The following is a 27,296-nucleotide window of genomic DNA, read 5'->3' as shown; positions in this document are numbered from 1 at the left end:
ACTTCCTCTGGCAAAGAAAGCTATGATACCTAAAAATTGTCCTTTTGCTAACAGAAACATCAAGTACTTTAATGGTTATTATAAGCCTTTTAAGTCCTTGTAGAAGTGTTCTTGGCTGACAGAGGTTTCACATTTCCAACACGTTAAGTTTTTTCTCTGATTTTGACTGAGGCAGTCACCAGTTAACAGGTCAGATAGTGAGGCTGGATATGATATTATGCTCCCCTCAGCCTTGGATCCACTTTCTAATGTCACAAGTAGTGTCTACATCTTTCACTTTTTTTTTTTAAACTATTTTTTGTATGTGAGAGGATATAGAAAAAAACAAATTATATAGGCCTTGGAGTTTACCAGACATAGTTTAGAATCTTGGCATGTCCACTTATTAGATAGATATTAATGAGTTTGAGCTTCTCTTTTCTTATCTTGAAGCTGAGGATAACAGTGTTACCATCAAGTTGTTTTGAAATTTAGCCATCATTGTCAGCAGTACTGTTATCATAATCATTATCATTCTTATCACAGAGGCTAACATTTAGTGACCTCCTAGTGTGTATCAAGATGTGCTCTAAGTGCTTTGTATGAATTAGCCCATTTAACTTGTTCCACACAAATTAATAAGGTATATTATTATCCCCATTTAAAACATCTAGTGTAATGCCAGACATAGGTACATGAGTATTATTATTGAATAGGAGTTATTATCTTTTATCCTAAGAATGTTGGTTTAAAATTCTGTCTCAAAGGAAGAACAGTCTAGAATGTTATCACCAAAAGGAGTTAAACTTGGAGTTTATATAGTTCAGTGCTTTTTATATTTTTTAAAAACCAAAAACTGTTGTTCATATCGTCACTGTTTCAACAGTATAAAAGCAAAGCTGTTTTATTTGAATCAGGGCTGGAGGACATGAGCTCTGACCAACAACTCAGCTGTGCCCAAGACTCAGGAATAGTGTGAAAATCACTGATGTTGCCCTTTCTTGGTATATGTACCTAGACAGGCAAAGTGACTTACTGTGTTTATTAGTAAAGACCCTGAATTATGTATTAGATCTCTTCTCCAAGATCACTTGTTTTCTATGAGACTACAGTATGTGATATAGCAGTGTAGTTACTACTTGCTAAAATGTATGAGTTAAAAATGATAAAGCACCTTTTATATACCTTGTTATATTTGAACTTCACAATTCCTGTGGTGGGTGTAACCTAAAAATGCATAATATATAAAATGTTTTGAGGGTCGGGAGATTGGTAGAATTGGTAATAGAGGTAGGACCAAAAAAAAAAAAAAAAAAAATCAGAGACCAGAAAAAAGGTTGATTCCATTGAGATAAGCACACTGGAGTTGGCATTTGCCCAGAGGTCAATTTTTAATCCCTGGTGGTAGAATCTGGCTTCTAATGGACTACTGTTTAAGTAGACAGGAGGAAAAGCCTGAGGCTTGCATAAATAAAGAATCTTGAAGGGTAACTCCTCAGTGGGTGGCTAGGAAAAATCTAGTCTGTAAGAGGAGACTTGCCTGTCAGTCTTGACTCTAGATAGGGAGTATGGCAGAGAAGAGTTTGCATTCCTGAAAGCTTAGAATCTAAATTTATTCTACCTGTGTGGCTCAATCCATGTCCCAAGGCAAAATGTAGTTGAAAGTGATTGTGGGTTGATAGTTCCCTCGGGCACCTGACTAAAGCAAACACAGATCCTCTCTGAAGAAGTACAGTTTTAAAGCCCAAACCTCAAATAATTCCCGCAGATTAAATCCTAAAAAATATGAGCTCACAAAGAATCATAAAAGAATCATTCAAAACACAAAAGAGTAACCATGTGGGATACTCAGTGAAAAAAACCAAAATCAGAAGACTGAAGATACTGGAGTTGTATGTGTAAAATATAGTCTAATATGTTTTTAAAAGGGGGAAATTAAAAGAGGAAAGAATGAGAGACTACAAATTTGACCAAGGAGATTTAAAAAGACATTGAATTCTGGAAAATTAAAAAAATACAAGTAAAATAAAAATGATGTGGATGACTGAGTGAATATGACACTACTTGAGAGAATTAAGAGACCGAAAGATACATCTAGAAGTTAAACAGAATTCTGCATAGAAAAAAGAGATGGGAATATTAAGGCAAGTAGAAGTAACATGGAGGAGAGCTTAAGAAAGAAAGGAGAATAGCAATCTCATTATAATTCTAGCAAGAGAGATTTAGAGGCAATGGTGAAGAGAGAATGTTTGAAGAGAAAATACCTGAGTATTTTCCAAACTGATAAAAGATTGGTTAAATCTTTATATTTAAGAGTCGCAAGGAATCCCAGGAAGAACAAATAAAAATAAATTCACACCTAAAAACCTTAAAGTTAATGAATATGAAACAAAACAAAGCTCATCAACTTAACCAACCAAATAAAATAGATCTTAAAAGTCACAGAGAAAAGGTTTGTCACATACTAAGGAATGACTAGGCTAACAATTGACTTGTCAACAGTTATAACAGAAGCCATAAATGATGGGATGTCTTCAAAATGTTGAGACAAAATAGCTTTGTACCTAGTAAAGCTGCTTTTCAAGTAGGAGGGTGGTCAAAGGACATATTTAGATAAATTAAAATTGAGCATAGTTACTGTCAGATTTATCTTCACTAAAAGGAATTTATGAAGACTATAGTTAGAGGAAAAATAACTATTCCTGAGGGAATGTCTTAGATTCAAGAAAAGACTCTTGGGCAAAGAAATGTAAAACATGTGGTTAAAAAAGTATGCCTCAGGAAACATGTTCAAGAATGTTTCTTGCAGCTGTGCTAGTAATTCAAAACCTGCAAATAACTCAGTCAATACTAAGTATAATGGATAAATTGTGGACTATTTATACTATGAAATATTATATACCACTGATGAATGATAGCCACAGGCATTAATATGAATGAACAGGAAAAAAAAACATATGCCATAGAGGATATGGTACAGTATGATTTCACAGGTGAAGTCCAAAATGGCCAAAACGAAATAATCTATTATTTAGAAATACATACCTACGTATGGTAAAGCATACAGAAATATATAAGGGAGTGATTAATGGAATTGTTAGGGTAGTTGTCTCTGATGGCTGAGAAGGGGATTCTTTGGGGATGTTTAATAAATAGGTATTGATAATGCTTTTTGTATTAATTTTATTTGATGCTATGCTATGCTAAGTCACTTCAGTCATGTCCGACTCTGTGTGACCCCATAGACGGTAGCCCACCAGGCTCCCCCATCCCTGGGATTCTCCAGGAAAAGAACACTGGAGCGGGTTGCCATTTCCTTCTCCAGTGTATGAAAGTGAAAAGGGAAAGTGAAGTCGCTCAGATGTGTCCGACTCCTAGCGACCCCATGGACTGCAGCCTACCAGGCTCCTCTGCCCATGGGATTTTCCAGGCAAGAGTACTGGAGTGGGGTGCCATTGCCTTCTCCGAATTTTATTTGATATATTCATATATATTCATTTTATATATTTCCTATGTATCATAAATTTTGTAATAAAACCATTTAAAAGACTAGTCACATAAGAAAGTAGTGGAAAGAAAATTCAGAATCAACATGGGTAAAAGCTTTCAAAAAGGAATAACTTCAGCAAGTTTGTGAATTAGGAGAGAAAATTCTCAGGTATGGGATGGTCCACAGTTTTTTATTCCTCTTTATGGATATGCAAATTTACCTTTGCATATTGCCAAGGTGTATTCTCATGTATGCTGACATATAATAACTGTGTCTCATGCTTTATTATTTGGAAGTCTTTTATTCTCCTCTTTCCTGATGTAAAATTTTATTTGTTTCTTCTAGGTCATAACTTTTGTGCTGAAGGACCTAAATGTGGTGAAAACTCAGAGTGCAAAAACTGGAATACCAAAGCTACTTGTGAGTGCAAGAATGGTTACATTTCTGTCCAGGGATACTCTGCCTACTGTGAAGGTAAGTGAGCTATTTAATAAAATCAACTTGTGAGAAATGTATTCCTGGTAGATATGGTTGAAGATTGAAAGCTTTCCCTTGGTTCTGGTTCTGTGGGATCCTAGAAGAAACTGTCAACTGCCTGGCATACTCTCCTCTCCTGACTTATCTGGGCTGCTAGTAGCACGTTATAGCAAGACTTTCGAAGGAAGTTATGAAACAGCAAAACAACAAAAGCAGTAGAGCCATATCAGATCCCATGTTCTACTGTCACTGTATTTAATCATCACCAGCAGAACTCTAAATACCTCATTTTATGTTGTCTTATTTGGGAAGATCATCATCTTCAATTTCAGTTAAATGTTATGCAGTGGATTCTCTTTTGAATGGAATGCTTTGATACTAACTTCTACCCAATTGCCATCATCTTCCTCTGCCAAGGTCATGTGTTGCTATTAATAGTTCCCAAACTCTTGTAAAAGCCCCAGTGATGGATGGACTCATAACTTTGGCACATGGATTGGTATCATATAGTAGGTTGGTGGCCTCAAGCATCCGTGACCCCCTTTTCTCCTTTATAAAGCTGAGCAGCTCCTCTGTCTTATGTGAACCCCTCTTTCCATGCTCAGTACTCTGGTGGCAAGTATTGCGTACTCCTGCTCCTTTAACATACCAGAGGGTCAGGGATTATTTCTGACCTGGACTTACATGCCCTAAAATCTAAGATCTTCCATTTCTCCAGTGCTCACTGGATCCCTCCTGTTGGTTTAGAGAAATTGTTATGGGCAAATTGATGCTACGCTGTTTCTCTGTTCTGGTTGGACCCAAGTACTCCTGTTATCTTTACTAACAATATATTGAACCTTGCTGCTGCTAAGTCACTTCAGTCGTGTCTGACTCTGTGCGACCCCATAGACGGCAGCCCATGAGGTTCCCCCGTCCCTGGGGTTCTCCAGGCAAGAACACCGGAGCGGGTTGCCATTTCCTTCTCTAATGCATAAAAGTGAAAGTGAAGTCGCTCAGTCGTGTCCAACTCTTAGGGACTCCATGGACTGCAGCCTACCAGGCTCCTCGGTCCATGGGATTTTCTTAGGGATCTGTTAATCAGGAATGTGGATATCACATCTGGAATAAATGCTGCAATGTCTTGGTCACTATCCTCTACTTCTTTGGTTCTCAAGTAGATCAGGTATTGTCAAGGTGAAGACAATTGATGACAGTAATGGTAAATTTCTTTCCATTCTGCTGTTTTATGTTGTTGACTTCTAGCTTAACATTTGGCTTACTAAAGACCTTGTCAGTAGTTAAGGAAATGTGTCTAATTACTGTTAGTGTTCAGAACCTGTTAGGTATCCTCTGTTTTCCATTTCTTATGGAAGATTTTCTTCATTACTGTTTTGGTTCTCATTGGCAATACACTATAAGTCTAGTAGTTCCTCCCCCACTTTTTTCTACAGTTCTTTTTCTTTTGCTTATTGAACTTGATTTGGGAGACATGTCACTTGGGAGAATGAAGTTGCCCCTCTAGCTATGCAACTTTTAATTTGGCCTTAATATCATGTTATCAAGACTTATCAATTTTGAGAAAAAGGAGATTATTAGTTTCAATGTTTCATGTTAACATTTATTTTTATATCGTACCTTGTGCTGTTTTGTATTGTGCCTTACACTATTCTGTGTTTTTGTCAGAAAAATGAATGTAGCTTAAAAAAAAATATGAACAGTATTCTCTCCATTCATCATGGAAAAAATCCCACAAGCCAGGTAATGGTCTGAAAAATTTAGTTTTTACCTTCTGCCATATGTGGGATAGACTCAACAATTATAAACATGATAGAAGGAACCTCAAAATAGTTTGAATCCTGATTCTATCATTGGCAGACATTTCGGTTGTCTTTTGGAAGCAGCGCACCCACCATTCCTGACTCCTCTTAGCTGTTGAGACCTGGCAGAATCTGGGAGGAAATAGCTGGCATAAATACTGTTTGGGACTCTTTGATTTTTCTCATTTTTGTTACATAGAATCAGTTTTATGAGGTGCCATGTTATGCCTACCCATTGTGTGTGATGGAGAAGGAAATGGCAACCCATTCCAGTACTCTTGCTTGGAGAATTCCATAGACAGAAGAGTCTGGTGGGCTCCAGTCCACGGGGTCACAAAGAGTTGGACACAACTGAGCGACTATTACTCACTCACTTTGTGTGTGAGGCCTTATGTTGTTGATTCTGTTGAGCAATTTTAGGTCTAAGTTCCTGTCTTCTTGAACATGTTTCTCAGCTCATTGTGTGTGCAGGACATTGGGCCAGTGTATACTATGGGACTACCTTGGGACATGGTGATATTCTCAGTCTTCAGTCAGTTCTCTGTAATCATGGGAACATTCCACAAGTTCCAGGATAACACCTAAGGAAAAAATGACTAAGCATTAGAGCCTATATACTGTCTGGAATGGAAATTGGGGGGTGGGGGGAGGGGAACAGGAGTCGGATCCTGGACATTGAATGGGAGGCACAGAGAACCAACTAGAGTGAATATCAATATTTAGAGCAAACACCCTTCTCTCTTTCCATTCTGCCATCTTCAGCATTCCTGGGCTTCGGGCTTATTTTCCTGTGACTGCTTGATGCCTGCTATAGCCCTAGGCGGGATGTCCTTCTACCAGCATCCCAAGGAAGAGACGGTCAGGGCTTAAAAACCTTCTCTGTGTAAGGTTCTGTCTTTTTATGTTTAAGGAAAGTTCTCTTAGAAAGTCCTTCGTAGCCTCCTTTGGCTCTCCCCATGCAGAAGACTTCTGCTGTCTCATTTTTTAGACCTGGGTTACCTGCTATCCACCCCTAGACCAATGAGATGGTTTTTTCAATGCACAATGGCTTGTGCTGATTGTGTTCCACCCCTGGATTTGGAATAAGAGTATACTTTCCCTGAGACTAAGTGATCTTTGCTCTTTGCCTGAATTAAATATGGTTGTAGCTGTAGGAAGAGGATATGTGTGGCTTTGGGTGGATAGAAAGCCATGGATACCACACTCTGGTATGGTAAAATGCAGTATGGCCATTTACTCAGCTTCTGTCTTCAGAATTATCCTCTGGGATGCTCACCACACAGCCACCTGGGTACCAGGGACTCTCAGAGGCTGAGTTCATTGTTTCACTGTAGCCTAGAGAGAGAGGAGTAGATATGTATGAACTGCTTCAGGCAAGTTACTTTTTACTCAGAGTAAATGGAGTGAAGATGACCCATATTGTACAAACCATGATGAACAAGACTGGCTTGCAAATTAAAACGAAATATTGCACTCATTGTCCAGACTGTCTTGAAGAGCCTATTCAGGCTTTCAGTGGAAAAAGAATCACAAAAGACTTTCAATTTTCTTAACTTCCTTGGGTAGTAGAAGAGAGATAGTGTATTAAGGGATCTTCCTGTTCTGCAGAGATTGCCTTAGAGACTGCCATTGAGGAGATATCAGATCTCCTGGCCAATCAATAGAAGGTAATAAGAATTTTTGTCAGCTATGATACAATTCACAGGAGGTTGTTTCATTTTGCCTTGTCTGGCTCCAACAGGAACATTCCCCATTTTGAAAATTGCTGTAGTCGGTTTTTTGTGTTTTATGAAATCTGGTCTACTGTGACTTTTTTTTTTTAATCTTTGTGATGACAATGGGTTGGTCTTAAATAGTTTCTGATACATTAGCTTCAGTTAGAGGTATTATCTTGAGGAAAGTACAGTAGTTGGGGTCTATTCCTGATCTTCTTGAATTTGAAGACTACATAGAGTTTCACACCTTTCCTAGTAAAAAAGTAGTAAAAGTTTAGGTTGAAGAATAAAGAGCGAGTGGTACATATACATCATGAAATCTGCCAGGCATAGAAAGTACTGCTGCTGCTGCTGCTAAGTCGCTTCAGTCGTGTCCGACTCTGTGCGACCCCAGAGACGGCAGCCCACCAGGCTCCCCTGTCCCAATTAGTATTAAATAATACTTCCTACTTACAGAGTGCTCTGAACTTTTTGAACTCCTTTTATGCATATTATACTCTTTGAAACTTCCAGTAAATCTTTGAGGAAAATGGTAGTGTTCACCAGATGAACTCCATTTTGTACGCATGGACACAAAGACTCAGAGAAATGAAGTAAAGTTAATATTCAACTCACAACTCATATGCCTTGACTTATGCTGCACTCTACCTCCCCATCCCCCACCCTGTTCCAATGTGGTCTTGTTCAAAATCTTTGCTATCTCCTTGATCTAATGAAATCCAAATGTATGTGAGATCTGTACCATTTCAGAGTAAAAGCTTGAAGAGCTGTTACAGGGTTCCACCTCTTTCTCATCAACTGGCAATGTTCTAGAGCGGCCCCTCCTTTAGCTGTGGTCCCAGCATGAAGATGATATGGAGCTAGTGACAATGGATAGGTGATTGACATGTGGCCTTAGTGAGAAATAACTGTAAATCACTGATATTTTGGAGGACACAATTATCTGTTATCTTTGTGTAACTTAGCCTAAGCCTACTGGTATACCTGCCTGAGTTAGTTGACCCAAATCTTGTGGTTTCAGAAGGATACCTCCAACTCAGTGCTCATGACTAAAAGTAGTTTTCTACAGAGTAAGCATTGAGAGCTACTAGAAAAGGTACAAACTGTATATATCATTAATAGTCTTCCCTGGCTCTACTACCAGGTAATAGATATTTACAGAGCGCAAGTAGCAGATTACTGCTTTTTTATAGCCAATTCCAATGTGGGAAGTTGGGTTTCCCAATTAAGATGATAATGAGACAGTGCAGGTCAAAAACTCAGTAAATTGTCTGGTTTTTACTGGTGATTTAGTGAATTACAACAATTATTGTCATCAACCTATATCAATGTTTATGAGGATCTTTCTTGGAAGAGTGTGTGCTTGTAGAGGCCAATACTTTGAGAATGTGGGCTTCTCATGTCTACCTCTTTTTGGAGTATTGGAAGGTAGCAGGGGAGAGTGTTATTAGACGAAGGGACCAAGTTATATCAGTCCTGCCAGGAGCATATTGTTAGCAGTGAGGTACCCAGCATAGTAATAATGATGAAGTCCTTCCTTCCTTGTAAAAACATGAGTGGAGCTGAGTTGAAGGGTAATATGTCATGGAACAAAATGATTTTATTGGTTTCAATTTAATAATTTCATGTAAAAAAACCCCACAAAACTATAGCAACTGCTTAGCAAATTGATTTATAATGTCTCCTTAGCTTAGCAAGGTGATTTATAATGTCTTTTGCATGACTGAAGGTGATGACAAAGGATCTGACCCCGTAGTGTTAAGAGGCTGGGAAAGTGGCAGGAAGGTCAGAGTTCAAGCAGAAAGAAAATGCAGAACTTGAGGGTAGAATTTTTTTGGATGCAGAGGCTAGTGTGAGTACACTGCCATAGAAATAAGCCCCTGTGAGTCCCTGATGAAGAGAATGTGTGGAAATGGTGAGCATCCTTAAGGTATACTGCTAATTCTCCAAGGATTAATCAGGTAACTCTTATTTTGAAATTTTCTAAAATGCATGAACCTTGTGATCCATGAAGCCCAGTTTACGCTCAGATCTGGGCTTCCGTCTCCTAAAGTCTTGATGTGGACTGCACAGGGATCAAAAGCTTCTTATGGATTATTCATGTTTGTAAAATATTAACTCTAAGCTCCTGCTTGCATTTATTTCCAGGGGTTCAGCATGCTTGAGATAAGAATACCTCAGGGATCCCCTTTTCCCTTCCTATTTAGCCTGTATGACTAATGGAGAGATCCTCTGGTATCCAGATATGTCAACAGCCCCCCACCCCACCCCGTCCTGCTAGCCTTCCCAAGACACAGAGATCCCTATCCACTGCACTGCTTGTGATGACCCATGTGGCACTTTCATCCCAGCAGCAGACAGAGTTGTGCTTTCTTCCTGGGCCTGGCTTTTTTTTGCCTCTGCTTCTTTATTGCCAAGGCCACTTTACAAAAGCATCTACTCCTGCTCTCCCACCTACTTAAACTCTTGCCTCTTCTTAACAACACCCACCCCTCCCATCCCCATAACTTTTGTTTTTTTTATTTAAAAGAACAAAAAACCCAAATCTAAGCCATGGTTATTGCACTTGTGTTGAACCAAGAGTTTAATTTTTAAGCTTGTTACTGAGGAAGGTGACCTAGTCAAACCAACTAGGGCAATGGTCAGGACTGGAGGTTAAAGTAGAACTTGTTTTTATTTTTTGTTTTCAATATAACATGTTTTAAAAGATCATTTGTAAGATAGTTGGAATTTTTAGTTATTTTTTTCATGATAAAAATGTTCTAAGTGTTAAGTTACTAAGCTAGCACATAGAAGCCATGGTAACTTATCAAGTAGCTGAGCTATTGTACTACAGAACTCTCCTGAGTTCCAGGGTCCTGAGAACAGAGAACCATGTACTTTTCTCCCAATCTCAGTTAATGGCACTTCCATCCACCCTGTTGCTGTGGTCACTAGATGGAGAAGTCATTGTCAGTTCTATGTTGCCGTCACTCACAACATCAACTGCATTGGGAAGTCTTGGTAGTTTTACTTACAAAATAAATCACATATTCACCCATGTCTTGCTCTGACTCTAGTCCGAGCCTCCTTTTTCTCATTGGTGATTGCAATGGTGTCTACTCTTGCCCCACCCGTAATCCATTCTTCAGGCATCAGTCAGAGTGAGCTCTTAAATATACAAGTCATATGATGCCAATCTGCTCTTTAAAATCATCTGATACTGCATCTTAGAATAACGTCCAGGCTTGGTCCTGCGTAAGGCCCCGTGTGAACTGGATACTGCCCGCCTCTCTGTGTTGGTCTCTTAGCACTCCGTCCTGTGTTCTCTCTTCACCTGCCACGCTTTGACTCATATTCTCCAGTAGGCTTCTGCAATAGTTCTTTCTTCACCCTGGGATGTCCTTCACCTAGATCTTTGCAAATCCACTTTTGATGGATCATTTAAGTTGTAGCTCAAATGTCACTCTTTAGAAAGGTCTTTCCTAACACCCTCCCTGAATTAGCTCTGTTTACTACCCTCAGCTACTCTATACCATTTTCATTTTATTTATTTTCCTTATACCCTTATTATCTATAATTATTTTGCTTTCTTGTGTTTCCCGGTTTAAAGGTTTATGAACTGACTTTTCCCTTTAGAACAAAAGTTGTAGAAAGGCAGGATTTTATCTTATTCACTGTGTCTCCAGCACTAGGATAGTGCTCCGGGTGTGATAGATACACCAAGCTGTTTGCGGAATGAATGAATGAAAGTCTCCTACTGGTTCACGCTTTTCTGTGTTTGATGCTGTTTCTTGTCAGATTTGTCTTGTTAGTGTCAGTCAAGGGCTACTGTTTAGAGTACAGAATCTGATTCTGGGGCCTGAGTCTGCTCTTTTTTTGCAAATACCCCATTCATATAATGCTCCAGTGCTGTCTGCTCCCTTCATTCCATGGTAACTGCACTGCCATTATTTGTTACAGATTGACTTTCTTCTCTACATGGCAAGAGAAATTGGGCCTGCGTGCTAAGTTGCTTCCATCATGTTCAACTGTTATTAGTGAGCTTATGGACTATAGTACACCAGGCTCCTCTGTCCATGGGATTCTCCAGGCAAGAACACTGGAGTGGGTTGCCATGCCCTCCTCCAGGGGATCTTTCTGACCCAGTGATTGAACCCATGTCATTTAAAAAAATTAAAAAAATTTGTTTTTGCCAACTGCTTATAGAAAGAAACATCTTCTGGGATTCAACAAAACGTTTCCATTCATACAGGCTTTGAAATGGATGCTCCTTGTTGGCAGGTGGTTTTTCTTAAAACTGATTCAAGAACCCAGGCTCCTTCCCTCTTTGGCTCAGCTACATGCAGTGTGGCTTCCAAGGTTGCCATGATCGCGGAGAGGAAATGGAAGGTGATGACTGGGAGATTTTTATGGCCAGTGCGGGTTTCATTGTACTTGTCTCAGACTTACTCACCGGCCTTACCTAACTGCAGGAGAGGCTGGTAAACGTTGTCCAGCTGTGTTCCTGGGAAGAAGAATCTGTTTCGGTCAATAGTTTCCCAGTTCTGCCACAGTTACTAAGTGGTAAAAGCAAACAAACAAAAAAACTCCCCTATTAACTTTATGCCTCTTTTTGTTTATTTCTTAAATCTCCCTGAATGGGCCTCTGGCTTTTTGATTGTATGAAAACTTGTTCACTTGGAAACTAGATAGGATTTAACCATCTCGCTTCTGCTTTCTTTTTGCATTATCTCCAGACTTCCCTGGCTTCCTCTGTATCACCTCACCTGCAGTTGCTCCATCCCCCGTGTATGTCATGTCCCAATGTCACCCACCTCCTCTTTCTTCTGAACAAAATTCACAGCTTCTCACGTGCTGCAGTTCTGAGGTTTACTCTAGGAGGAAAGCCATTCATGGAACAAGCTTACACACATTTGTAAATGATTGATATCTGTATAATGTTCCCAGAGGTAAATGCATTCTTAAAAGAGGATGCATGTTGATTAAGAAAATTCCCAAACTGTTAAATTTCATGTAGTATATTAAAAAAAAAAAAATCTCCTGTGTGTGTTAGAGAGAGCTCTTGGCAGAACTAAGTGGGTTGTCTGTGCCTGGGAGTTTACCTTGGTAGTTAGCTACCTTCAAATATCCCTGCTATTTAGCATTTCCCTGACCCCATTTTATTTTTGTCTTGAGTACTCTCAGGGCTGTGATAGAGTGAAAGAATATGAACTAGAATAAGGCGATCTTGAATGATCCCGGTTCTACCACTTGCCACCTGGGTAATCTTGGAGAATCACCCAGTTCTTTTGTGTCTGACTCTCTCATGGTCCAAATAAGACTTTTAAACATATCTTAAATAGTACTGGCAGGTTAAATAAGGTGTGGAATGTGACAATATTTTGTAAACACTAGAGTAATGTCAGGGCAAGATTTTCAAGATGGGCCTTTCCAGTGAGCTCAGAGATTTTTAAGGAGAGAGATGATTGGTAAACCATGGGCAGCTATGGGGCTTCAGCATACAATAAGCACCTTTCTACATGTTTTATGACATACTTGCTATATCAAAGGCTACTAGAATCACGAAAACAATAATAATAGCACAATACTAAAGAATTCAAATGCCAATGCAGGAGAAGCAAGAGGCATGGGTTTGATCCTTGCTTGGATCAAGAAGATCCCCTGGGGGAGGAAATGGCAACCAACTCCAGTGTTCTTGTGTGAAGAATTCCATGGATAGAGGAGCCTAGTGGGCTGCAGTCCATAGGGTCGCAGAGAGTTGGACCCGACTGAGCACACAAGCAAGAGGAATTTAGCTTTGTACTGTAACTTACTGATGATGTTATAATTATATAATTATTTGTCATTATAGTAACAAAAAATATTTTCATCTTTGGCAGTACTTTAGTGAAAGTGAAGTTGCTCAGTCATGTCCGACTCTTTGCGACCCCATGGACTGCAGCCTACCAAGCTCTTCCGTCCATGGGATTCTCCAGGCAAGAATACTGGAGTGGGTTGCTTTAGTGAAAGTGAAGTTGCTCAGTCGTGTTGGACTCTTTGCGACCCCATGGACTGCAGCCTACCAAGCTCCTCCGTCCATGGGATTCTCCAGGCAAGAATACTGGAGTGGGTTGCCATTTCCTTCTCCAGAGGATCTTCCCGACCCAGGGATCAAACCCAGGTCTCCCACATTGCAGGCAGATGCTTTAACCTCTGAGCCATCAGGGAAGCCCCCAAATTGGAACTTGATCTTTAGGTATTTAGGGTTGAGATATACTCACACACAGGCTTCCCAGGTGATGTTAGTGGTAAAGAACCCACCTGCCAAAGCAAGAGACTCAAGAGACCTGGGTTCTATGTGTGGGCCAGGAAGATCCCCTGGAGGAGGGCATGGCAACACACTCCAGTATTCTTGCCTGGGAAGTCCCTTGGACAGAGGAGCCTGGCAGGCTACAGTGCATAGGGTCACAAAGAGTCGGACACGACTTAGTGTCTAAATAACAACAATAATACTCTCTCTCTTTCACACACACACACACCCACCCACACACAATGTATATCTAATTGTAATGGTTAATTTTAAGCGTCAGTTTGGTTGTGCTAAGAGAACATTGAATAACTGATAAAACATTATTTCTGAGTGTGTCTATGGGAGTCTTTCTGGAAGAAAGTAACATTTGATTCTCCTACCAATATGGGCAAGAGTCATCTCATTTGTTGAGATCCTGGATGCAACAAAAGAGCAAAAGAAGGATAAATTCCTTCTTTCCTTTCTTGAGCTAGCACATCCATCATTTTTCCGCCCTGAGACAATACAGCTCCTGGTTTTAGGCCTTCGGATTCCAGGAATTATAACAGCAGTCTTCCGGTATGCATGTCTTTGGACTTGGACTGAATTATGCCACCTGCTTTCCTGGACCTCTGGCTTATAAATGGCAGATTGTAGGACTTCTAAGCCTCCATAACATAACATATTATGTATGTTGCATTCCCTAGCTGAGGCATTGAGCCAATATCCATAGTAAATCTCCTCTGTATAAATCTGTATGAAAATGGAAATACGGCTGGTGGTTGGATGGTGAAAAGTATCGGAAGCATGCTAAAGAGTTTGAGTTGTATCCTGTAAGCCAATGTACATTTGTGTAGGATGCAGGTGTAACAGCAGGTGAAAAATTGGATCCACTGGGATGTGGAAAAAAAATTAGGACTTTATTTTTATCTCATCCTTTAAATTTCTATTTTTGTGTTTCATAATGTTGGCTTCCCTGAATGAATGCCATAATGAATGGCTTCCCTGGTGGTTCAGAGATAAAGAGTCCAACTGCAATGCAGGTTTGATCCCTGGGTTGGTAAGATCCCCCTGGAGGAGAAAATGGCAACCTACTCCAGTACTCTTGCCAGCACAATCCCGTGGACAGAGGAGTCTGGCAGGCTACAGTCCATGGGGTCAGAAAGAGTCAGACATGACTGAGTGATTAAGCACAATGTGCATCATGTATTAGTATAATAGAACATGTATATATTTTATTACATGACTGTTTTCGTATAGAAGGTAATGCCCTCTAATTATTATGAATGAGGTTGCATGGTCAAAAACAGATCACTGTAGGCCACAGCAGTGTAGAGAATTTAGTGGAGGATCCAAGGTGGGGAGGACATTATCAAATTGGTAATGTTAGCAAAAGTCAGTCTCATGGCCACATGGAAGCAGCGTTGGCTGGGGAGATGCTAAGGGGCAGAGAGCTAAGTTAGGCAACACTGCTTCCATAGTTGATACCTTTGTGGATTCTCAGACTTGGCTACAGTGGGTGCCGAGGTAATAAAGCATCATTGAAAGAGATAAGCTTGTCTGGCCTTGCATGATGTCTTCCCCAAATCCTTGCAGACATGTTCCATCTGGTTCTTTGACCATGACTTCCTCCTGAGAGCTGAGTGTTCCAGTGTCTGGCACTTTCCCAGGTGAAATCTTCCCTGCTCTGCTCTTTGGTGAATATATCAGAAGGGCTGGATGGTACCCAGGGGCCAAGCCTGCAAGGATGGCCTTACATTATTTTCCAATGATAGACTTTCACCTTTGACTCACTGTGCAGTATATTAAGACTTCAGAGTGTCTCCTTGAAAGATGTTATGCATATATTATGTTATGTACGGTCCTTAGCATTTTTATGTAGCAAAATGAAGGAAGAGAAAAAAGAGAGGAAGGGGGAAAAAATCCTTGCTCACTTTCCAGAAACAAGTCTAAGTCTTAGAACTTTTAGTGAGAATGAGAATTTAGTAGATTTAAACATTTTTGGTTATTAAAAAATAAATACCTTTTGGCTACCTCCAATATGCCTAATCTCTAGACAGGATTGGAAAGAATTCAAATCAGTGTTTATATTATGCCCTTGGTATTATGGCTGGTGTAATGCCTACTGGGGATTCTGCTGCTTGGGGAAGCTTGTCTGGGAAAACATGAATTGTACACTCAAAATAATTACGGGCGAATAGGGGTATAGTAAAAAAAAAAAAAAAAAAACAACTTAGATTTGCAATTCAGCAGACCCAGGTTTGATCCTTGGGTCAGGAAGATCCCCTGGAGAAGGAAATGGTAACCCACTCCACTATTCTTACCTGGAGAATTCCATGGACAAAGGAGGCTAGCAGACTATGGTCCATGGGGTCACAAAGAGTCGGACATGACTGAGCAACTAACAGTTTCACTTTTTGCTTGAGGCACCAGTGTGAGTTAGAAATCCTGGCTTTACCATTATTTTGTGAACCGAAGCTGGGAACGTCATCATTCTCCCTTCCCCTTCGTACAATCAGTGTGCCAGTTTCTACTTTGTTAGTCTCTCTTAAGAATTGCTAAAGCAACTCAAGTGAGCAAAAAGGTCTAAGGTAAGATCTAGTACAAAATCAGATTTTACTAGCGTGTTATGTTTGTGTATGATAAATGCTCAATTAGACACAATTCATTCTTGCAGTCTATGGTTCAGGATATGTGTCAGTAAGTAGTAAGGAAGAGGAGGGCTAATTCCTGGAATTAAAAAGAAGGATCGTGTAAAGAAGGATTTTGAAAGGTTGGGATTAATTGGGAGGGATGAGGAATGTTTGATGGGTAAGTGTGGGATGCTATGGGCCATGCAAGCAGAGACGTTAGGATGAGATACAGTTAGTGACACTAGAGAGAGGGTAAAAAGAGATCAATGCAAGAGTCAGTTGTGTATATGTCAATCCTAATCTCCAAATTCATCCCCCCCTCCTCTTCTACCACTGTGTCCACATGTCCACTCTCTATGTCCATGTCCCTCTCTCTCCCCTGCAAATACGTTCCTGTTGCTGCTGCTAAGTCACTTCAGTCGTGTCCGACTCTGTGTGACCCCATAGACGGCAGCCATAAGTACCATTTTTCTAGTTTCCACATGTGTGCATTAATAGATGATATTTGTTTTCCTCTTTCTGACTTCATTCTGTACTACAGATTCCAGGTCCATTCACATCTCTACAGATGACCCAATTTCATTTCATTTTTATGGCTGAGTAATATTCCACTGTGGGAGGGAGCTGTAAGAAGGAAGGGATATGTGTATACACGTAGGTGATTCACTTCTTTGTACAGCAGAAAGTAACACAACATCATAAAGCAATTATACTGCAATAAAAAGTGAGTAAAAATCACCCCCCCACACACACACCCCAGAAATGCAAGAGTTAGGAGCAACACCTCTAAAGATTTGGAGATACAAGGGGGCAAAGGCACAGTTTGTTTGGAACCCAAGGTGGGAGCTGGAGAGTGGTGAGTACGGAGGGAAGTGGACTTAGGAGGCCTCGCAGGCCTATGAAGTTCAAATTTTGCACTAAAGGCCATGGGGAGTTGTTGAAGTGTTTAAAGCTGATGGGATAAGATCAGACTTATATTTTGAAAAATCATTCTGGCTACAGTAGAGGACGGACTATAACAGCCAGGCAGGGACTCCAATTGTCAGTCTTTTGGAGTCATCTAGGCAAGATGTTGAGGTGGACAAAAGGGCAGGAGGCGAAACTGGCAAGATTGGTTGATGGATTGGATGTGAGGGGTAGATTGGATATTATCTGAGAAGTGAAACTAGAATCAATTCTCTGGTTACTTCATCCATACCACAGCAAACGCTGGTGGCTGACTCCACAGCTTCCTCTTCTGGGATCTGACAGTATTTTGTTCAGACTTTTATTAGAGTGCTCATCACATAGGATCGTAATTACTTTTTAACATATTTTCTAGGTAAAGAGCTATTCCAGGTTCAGGGCTGTGTCTGATTCATCTTTGTATCCCTATGACCCTGCCTAGGGCTGGAACATAGTAAATGTGCAGGGAATATATCTGAATGAACTGATGAATACATGGAGGCATGAGTGCCCATGAATACATGCGAATGCTCTATGGCTTCTGTGCACTAAAATGTCTGGCATCTCAGAGAGAGATTTTGTTAATTTCTTTGCCAATTTTAAAGTAAAAAAAGTGACCTTGACATGTGTTCCAGTTGTTGCTTATACATCTTTCCAAGAGCCTTCCCCTCCTTTTATAGTACTGGAAAGATCTGCAGAAAGCCCAGTGCTACCCAACACCTTCTAAGGAGCTGCTGCAGAGATTCAGGGACTTCTTCCCATCCACTTCTGACCATTTATCACTTTTCTTGTTGCTGCTGAGATGCTAAACTTTGTCATTTGATGTTGATTCCTGGATACTCAAAACTCTAAAGGGAACTTTTCTGAGCCAAACTATAGGAATTTCTTGTAGCAGAGCGGTTAGGGTTCACCTGTCCATGCCTCTAGCATTGCGCAAGCTCAGGTCTTACATTTGAGTGGCAACGTAGCAAGTTTCTTTCTTTAGGATTGGGAAGGAAGAAGGGAAATGAACATTCAGAATGTAAGGTTCACAGAGGCTGGCATTGTTGCTTGTTTTGCTTGTCATTGCTATATACTAGCATCTAGGACGGTACCTGGAACAGAATGGTTACTCGGTTAAGAAAGAAAGTGAAAGTGTTAGCCGCTCAGCTGTGTCTGACTCTTTGTAGCTCGTCCGCAAGGCTCCTCTGTCCATGGGATTTTCCTACTGCAGTGGATTGCTATTTCTTTCTCCAGGGGATCTTCCCCACCCGTGGATAGAACTCGGGTTTCCTGCATTGCCGGCAGAGTTTTTACTATTTGAGCCACCAGGGAAGCCCAACTCAGTTAAGTATTTATTGAGTAAATGAACGATTGATAGTAGGAAATGGGACCCTCTCAAATGTTTGATAGTTTTCCTTTGTCTAGAAACACTTAAAATTTGTGCTAGTCAGGTCTTTATACTTGTTATCTTGTTTAATCCAAACTGTCTCACTTAGTTAAGTTTGTGAAGTTGGGTTTACAACTTCACACATCTCTGCTCTGTAGTAAATGACAGAGCTAGGATTTAATCTCAAGTCCTCCTGACATAAAAGTATTGCATAGCCCGAAGCCATGATCGAGGAAATACAACTCCAGTTGATTCCCGTTAATACTTTTTCTTTTCTTTGCCAGGATATATCTGGCCAAGTCTATTTTCTCCAGTTCTAGTCAGTGGCAGATTTCTTACTCAGAAGAAATATTTGTATTTCCTACACACCAGTAGAGCATCTTGCAGTGGGCAGGGTAAACAAATCATCCTTTCTCAGTTGCAGACAAGCTATGATAAGTAGAAATTCTCATGCTCGGGGATCTTTCTTTAGTTAGCGCTCCCTTCCTGGGCTACTTACTATTCTGCAAATTCGTAGGAGTCTGGGAGATTTCTCTCCTATCCAGGTTTTAATACCTCATATTTACTGGTCTGGGGTGCAGGCAGTCTGAGAGAATCTATTTAATGTGAAGTTTGAAATGTTTACATTTAAAAAAGTTAAGTGCTTTTAAAAAAGCACTTTTATCTTTTAAAAAAGATAAATACCATGTATTTTTGTAGTTTCTCAATATACTTCCACGAAATGGATTATTTTCAAACTCCATTTTGATGAATTGCAACTCATTTATAGTAAATGATTATCCACTAGTATTCACTAATGTTGTTCCCATAGGTGATGAAAATCAGGGGCTTCCTTTGAGTGTTCTTGGATACATCTCAGTGTACTACCTTTCTTCTTTCCTAATCCAGTCTTAAGAACTGGGCCTCTCTGAGGATACAGTTGAAACCCACCACCTGTTGTGTGGTTAGTTTTGGTACTGCTCCCACAATCAACTTTTTTTGTTTGTTTGTTAATGGGACATGAATATTATATTTGAAAGTGAAAACCCCAACCTGAATACTACACATATGCATGAACACACACACCTGTGTATGTATGCACACAGCGTTTAGTTTTTTTTTTCCCACTTTTAAACATAATTTGTAATTCATTTTAGTCTAGACAGTAAATGTCCATGACATACAGCAGTTGGCCAAAGCACATTGGAATTTAGCTGGCTACTGAGTGATAGGCCGTTTGGTTTCCACATCGCCTCTCTGCTTTGTGGTTGTCCACTGCTCACTGAGTATTGAGCCCCTCTTGTTGAAGATCTGGAGGGCTCATCCCAGTATTGCAATTGTATTAACTGTTGTATTCATAGAGTTTATTGCACTTGTCCCTAAGAAGGGATTCTTTGTTCAAATATATTAGAACATATTGAATACCAGAGATCAAAATTGCATTCAATGACTTTAAAGAACTCCTAGAAAACTGCATTTAACCCATCATCTGTCAAACCTGTTTGTACATGAAATCATCATAATACATGAAATCTCTTGCATTCCATGAAACTAGTGTTTTGTGGAACATGTTTTTGGAAAATGGTTCTTACTGTGTATTAACTACATAAATTATAGGCTCCTCTAATGTTTACAAACATTAGATTTCTGGGGATTCCCCAAAATCTCTAGGTATCTGTATTACACAAATATCAAGATTTCCTATCAGGACTATAGTGAATTATAAAAGTGTAAGAAACTTTCTTTACTGTGAACCCTCACAAAATCTGTTTATTTTTCTTTAATAATTTGCCTGATCTATACATTGCAAATCTAATTTTTCTAAATAATAATTTTGAAAATGGTTCATAATATTGTTTTCCCTCACTTGCTAAAGTTTGTGTTTGATGCTGTATGATATGTGGCCATTAAGCATGTATATGAGTAGGGTAAATAGGATAATAAATATCTGTATAGTACATGGTAGTTTATGAAGTCAGAGAAGGCAATGGCACCCCACTCCAGTACTTCTGCCTGGAAAATCCCATGGACGGAGGAGCCTGGTTGGCTACAGTCCATGGGGTCGCTGAGGGTCAGACACGACTGAGCGACTTCACTTTCACTTTTCACTTTCATGCATTGGAGAAGGAAATGGCAACCCACTCCAGTGCTCTTGCTTGGAGAATCCCAGGGACGGGGGAGCCTGGTGGGCTGCCATCTATGGGGTCACACAGAGTCGGACACGACTGAAGTGACTTAGCAGCAGCAGGAGTTTATGAAGTACTCTAATGTATTTTAGCTCCTTCATCTTCTATCAAATCCCATAAAATGTGGATTTGCATTCTTATACTATTTTATAGATGAGAAACTAGGGTCTTAAAATATACTCAAATTGTTTATTGAATGCTTATAGTATGTAAGGCACTCTTATTAGCTTGAAGAGTAGGCTCCAAGAGGTCAGGAATTTTTGTCTGCTTCCCTCACTGCTGAGTTTCCAACATCAAGTTTCACCTGACAGGTAGAAGCTAACTCGTTGTAGTGGTTGAGTGCATCAGTGAAAGAATGAATCATAGTAATCTTTGCTGCTAGTATTTATTAATATATTTGATACAATTATATGTTAAATACTTTACATGCTTTTTCATCTTTTTCATATTATACCCTAATAAAACTGTGGATGTTCTCATTTTACAAATGAGGAACTAAGGCTCAGAAAAATCAAGTGGCTTGTTTGAGGTTACCCCATTAGTTAAGTAACGAAGTTAGATCACTTAGCTTCTGCAATTCTAGTTGTTATCTCTGCAAGAGAGAATTGAGGCTCAGATGTTATAATTAAACCTGTATCTTTTTATACCTAAGCCAGCTGTTTCTGTATGAAACAACTTCATTAGATTGAATTCAGCCCCATGGTAAACAAATAATAATGCTGCTGTTGCCCCTGGTGCCAATTACCACATCCTCAGCATCTATTCTGGAGAAGGCAATGGCACCCCACTCTAGAACTCTTGCCTGGAAAGTCCCATGGACGGAGGAGCCTGGTAGGCTGCAGTCCATGGGGTCGCTAAAAGTCGGACACGACTGAGTGACTTCACTTTCACTTTTCACTCTCATGCATTGGAGAAGGAAATGGCAACCCACTCCAGTGTTCTTGCCTGGAGAATCCCAGGGATGGGGGAGCCTGGTGGGCTGCCGTCTCTGGGGTCGCACAGAGTCGGACACAACTGAAGCGACTTAGCAGCAGCAGCAGCTGCAGCAGCATCTATTCAATGATAGTGTCCTTAGCATCTTATACACATTATTTCATTTAATCCTCACAACTCTACAAGCTAGGTGCTACTTTTATTTCCATATAACCATGGCTCAGACAGGATAAATGAGTTACCCAAGGTTACACTGTTAATAAATAGTATGCCCGCAATCCTAATCCCAGATTGCCTTGTTTGTCTCCACACAGACAAATAGAAAAAAAATGGAAGAAATCAATCAGAGAAATTTAATGAGGTGTTTTATCTGTTTTTACTTTCTCTTCTGGTAGTGGTTCCCCAAAACACAATTTGGGTACCTTAGATAGGAAAGAATTTGGGCAATTTTTATTTCACAGTCCTAGACCACACAGCTGAGGAAACACCCTTCTAAATCTCTTAGATCCCTTTCTCAGACTCTCCCCTGTGGAGAACTTCATAGTAAAACATAGATGAACAGCAGACCTGTCACCTTCCTGCCCACATCCTCTCCTTCCATCTTCCTCCTCCAAGACCCAGGAATCTTCCCTTCCGTGTTCTTCTTTTCTCCCTAGGTTATCGGGCAAAATCAGCTCCTTTGGCTCCTCCCATTCTGCTGTCTGCTCTGTTTCCCTTTTCATTCTAATCCCACCAGTTTCCTTATTTTCTAATTATTGTCCACATTATAGATGCTCTGTGCTTAGAGTAATAGGACATGCTGTTTATATTGGCCACAGGTAGTTACACTTCAAAAGGAATGGATTCTGCCCTGGCACACCACCCCCCCCGCCCCCCCGCCACATATTTATCGGAGAAAGACAAAGGATTTAAATTAACGGATTAATTGGAAGCCTCTTAGGTGCACTTAGTTTCTGGTCGACTGAACCAAGTTCTTCTCTTAAAAGGTCAATGAGTTTTCCCATAATTTTTACCTGCTCTGAGAAAGGAACGGTAAATCTTTTTGCTTATTTGCTTTATAAATCTCCCTTCAGCTCATTTAGTAAGGGGCCAAACATCATAAATCCATGGCTTTCTTCTAGAAAAAGAAAAACAAACCATGTAACCATAAAAGGAAACCTGGTCTACTAAAGCTATAAGAAACTGAAAATATCACTTCTTCCTAACAGGAAGATACGAGAGAGAGGGAGAGAGTGTGTGTATGTGCATGCATACACACCCACATAAACATGCAGATATATACATGTTTTGAAAAATCATACCACTGGGCCTGCTAGTGTTATGTTAATGGCATATTTTACCATATTTTCAAAGGAATGAAATGTACTTATTGAACTAATTTTTGCTTTAACCCAGGCAACTTGAAGTTGGAAATAATAGAAAACAAGGCCAAACTGGTTAATGATGGGTTTGGAGGCTTAGAAATTTTGATTATCTGGGGGGAAAGCCTGTGAACCTTTGTGTGCCCCTTTGTTATTGAAAGATGACCTTTCAATTCCGGCATCCCTCTCCTGGCCTTGGGGAGGGCATGAGGCTGTTCTCCTTGTTGATTTCTGATTGGTGACCAAGGTTACTGACAAGGCCACCAGCCAGCCTGGGGCATCAGTTCTCAGCCTCTTCTTCATCTTGATAGGTGTGTATGGCCAGGTTGAAGCTGATTGCCTCCAAGTGTGTGTACATGAGGACACAACTTTGGAGGTGGCTTTTGTGGCCTATTTTTTTTTTTTTTATCATTTGGTTTTTTTCTCCATAAAGTAGTACCCCGCAAAGGAAAAATGGGATCTTCTTAAAGGCTGTCTTCTTCATCATTGCATGTCCAACTCCTAATACTCTTCATGGCACACTGGTTGTTAGTTGCTCAGTTGTCTCTGACTCTTTGCAACCCCATGAACTGTTAGCCCATCAGGCTCCTCTGTCCATGGAATTCTCCAGGCAAGACTCTTGGAGTGGGTAGCTGTTCCCTTCTGCAGGGGATCTTCCCGACCCAGGGATCGAGCCTGGGTCTCCTTCATTGCAGGTAGATTCTTTACCTTTGAGCCACCATGGTATTTGATGATTTAAAATAGATGATTTGAATCACCGAGATTTTAAAGTGCTAGTTGCTCAGTTGTGTCTGACTCTGTGATCCCATGGACTGTAGCCTCTCAGACTCTTCTTTTGGATAGCTGACTTCACTTCCTCCCAACTTTTCTTTCTCTGGATTTACTGAACACTTCTTCTAAGATATTGTGTGGGCACTCAGACTACAAGAAAAGAAAAGATCAGTATTTTCTGACTGCCCTCTCCCACATTAGGTGTTGATCGCTTTTACGCATACCATCTTATCTAATGGTCACAATACACCTTATAGTAGATTTCATATTCTTCACTTTTAAAGGTGAAGATATAAATTCCAGAAGGATTATAGCTAGGGTAGGCTTGTAGGTCAGCTCATAAACACCCAATCATTTATTCCTGGGCTTTCTGAATGCTGCTAAGCAGCAGAATCTCCTAGGAAGGCCTGTGAAGACTCTATTTCCAAGGATCCTTCCTAGACCCAGAGTCCAAGTAGAATCTTTTTTTAATGTGGACCATTTTTACAGTCTTTATTGGATTTGTTACAATATTGTTTTTGTTATATGGTTTTGGTTTTTTAGCCCTGAGGCATGTGGGGTCTTAGCTCCCCGACCAGGGATTGAACCTGCAACCCCTGTACTGGAAGGTGAAGTCCTAACCACTGGACCTCCTCCAGGGGAGTTCCCTCAGCAGAATCTTTTGAGACCCTGACCACTGAGAGGTTTGTGATATGTGAAGTGATGTGAAAATTGCTTAGTTGTGTCTGAGTCTTTACAACCTCATGGACTATACAGTCCATGGAATTCTCCAGGCCAGAGTACTGGAGTGGGTAGCCTTTCCCTTCTCCAGGGGATCTTCCCAACCCAGGGATTGAACCCAGGTCTCCTGCATTGCAGGCAGATTCTTTACCAGCTGAGCCACAAGGAAAGTCCTTGTAATATATACCTCCCATAGATAAGTCATTATTATTGAAAATAAAATTATAAAATAAATATATGCTGCTGCTGCTGCTAAGTCACTTCAGTCGTGTCTGACTCTGTGCGACCCCATAGACGGAAGCCCACCAGGCTCCCCTGTCCTTGGGATTCTCCAGGCAAGAACACTGGAGCGGGTTGCCATTTCCTTCTCCAATGCATGAAAGTGAAAAGTGAAAGGGAAGTCGCTCAGTTGTGTCTGACTCTTAGTGACCCCATGGACTACAGCCTACCAGGCTCCTCCATCCATGGGATTTTCCAGGCAAGAGTACTGGAGTGGGGTGCCGTTGCCTTCTCTGAAATAAATATATAGAAGCCCTATAAAGGTCTTAATTTTTATTGGGATGACTACTGTATAACTTTAGAAAGATGACATATCAATTTATCTTTAAATTTTATGCTCTGGCATGCACTCTCTCTTGCTTTTACTCCTCTTGCATTCCTTGTGTCTTACCCCATGGTTTGGTTATTGGATAACACAGCCATTCCCAGACCGTGGGATCCTGATGTATAGTTGTGGAGCAGTTCACTAAATATTTAAGGTTCTGCCCTATTCCAGGCACTAAACATTTGCCAGTGGTTTGAGCCAAGGAATTTTAAGCAAAAGTCCTATGTGTTGCTGCCAAGTCAGAGTATTTAATTTTTGGGTAAGCAACTGCCAAATGCCTTCCCATTGGCAATAGTAACCCCAGATAATGGCTGTTTTGTCAGCCTAGGTTCCTGAGTAGTACAGCGATCTGTACCTCCCTTTTCCAACCTACACTGGACATGTAATATGAATTCAATTAACTTTTGTTTTAAGCTATTGAGATGTGAGATCATTTGTTATCCCAGCAAAATCTGCAGTAGACATATATGGAAACTACCATTCTCTGTCATACAAGACACTTGAAACTGAGTTTTAAAGGCTCAGTAGTATTTTACCAGGCAGATAGGAGGGGAAAAAAGTGTTAGCTGGAAGGAAAAGCATATGTATTTTGACACTCTTATCAAATTCTTAATTTTGTCATTTTAGAAGTGATTTTAGAGGAACATGTAGGAGTTGAGAAAATGTGGGAGTTGAGTAAAGGGACCATAAATTCTCATCTGTGGGTACCTCAAGGTCCATCAAAGGCACATGGGTACCACAGATAAGAGGCTGGAGAAAGGGCACAGTGTGATGATGGGATGCAGTTGAGTAGTTACTATACCTGGAACATGAATTATATTTGGGGGGAGGGTCATAGAAAATAAAGCAATTTAAGTCCTTAAAAGTGGCCTAGAATGCAGTCACTATAGAAAACAGTATGGAGGCTGACCCGAAAATGAAAAGTAGAACTACCACATGACCCAGCATTTCCACTCCTGAGTATTTATCTGAAGAAGAAGAAGAAAAAACAAAACAAAACACTAGTTTGAAAAGATAAATGCATGCCTATGTTCACTGAGCATTATTTATAATTGGTAAGCTGTAGAAGCGACCTAAGTGTCTATCAAAGAATGAATGGATAAAGAAAATATGGTGTAATATATATATACACACACAATGGAATATTATTCAGCCATTTAAAAAGAATAAAATCTTGTTAATCTTTGTCATAACATAGATAGACCTTGAAGGTATTATGCTAAGTGAAATGTCAGACAGAAAAAAACAAATTCCATATGTCTCACTTATTTGTTGTTGTTCAGCCGCCCAGTTATATCTGTCTCTTTGCAACCCCGTGGACTGCAGCGTGCCAGGCCTGTCTGTCTCTTACCATCTCCCAAAGTTGGCCCAAGTTCATGTCCATTGCGTTGGTGATGCCATCCAGTCATCTCATCCTCTGATGCCCTCTTCTCCCTCTACCCTCAATTTTCCCCAGCATCAGGGTCTTTTCCAATGAGTCATCAGACTCATCAGAATTGGTTTGCATCAGATGACCAAACTCTGGAGCTTCAGCTCCAGCGTCAGTCCTTTGGATGAGTATTCAGGATTGATTTCCCTTCAGATTGACTGGTTTGATCTCCTTGCTGTTCAAGGGACTCTCAGGAGTCCTCCAGCACCACACTTTGAAGGCATCGATTCTTTGGCATTCTGCCTTCTTTATGGTCCACCTCTCACAATGGTATATGACCACTGGGAAGATGATAGCTTTGACTATATGGACCTTTGTTGGCCGAGTAATGACTCTGCTTTTCAACACACTAAGTTTGTCATAGCTTTCCTGCCAAGTAGCTATCATCTTCCCATTTCTTGGCTGCAGTTACCATCCGCAGTGATTTTAGAGCCCCCAAAGAGGAAATCTGTCACTATTTCCACCTTTCCCCTTCTATTTGCCATGAAGTAATGGGGCTGGATGCCATATCTTAGTTTTTTTAGTATTTAGTTTTAAGCCAGCTTTTTTATTCTCCTCCTTCACCCTCCCGAGAAGGCAATGGCACCCCACTCAAGTACTCTTGCCTGGAAAATCCCATGGATAGAGGAGCCTGGTTGGCTACAGTCCATGGGGTT

At 40.4% G+C, this 27,296-nt stretch overlaps 1 protein-coding gene across 2 annotated transcripts in view; it reads left to right on the top strand.

The window, feature by feature from the left end:
- The window catches only part of NELL1 (neural EGFL like 1), a 1,049,219-nt gene that overhangs the window by 296,409 nt on the left and 725,514 nt on the right, over positions 1 to 27,296 (top strand). For both annotated transcript variants that reach the window (XM_070364999.1, XM_070364998.1), the window contains exon 12: positions 3,815 to 3,943. In XM_070364999.1, coding sequence (XP_070221100.1) covers positions 3,815 to 3,943 — 129 coding nt within the window. The remainder of the gene's footprint in view (positions 1 to 3,814; positions 3,944 to 27,296) is intronic.

The sequence above is a fragment of the Bos mutus genome, chromosome 29, assembly GCF_027580195.1.
Source record: "Bos mutus isolate GX-2022 chromosome 29, NWIPB_WYAK_1.1, whole genome shotgun sequence".
Classification (NCBI taxonomy): Eukaryota; Metazoa; Chordata; class Mammalia; order Artiodactyla; family Bovidae; genus Bos; species Bos mutus.
This window is presented reverse-complemented; position numbering and strand designations above follow the sequence as displayed.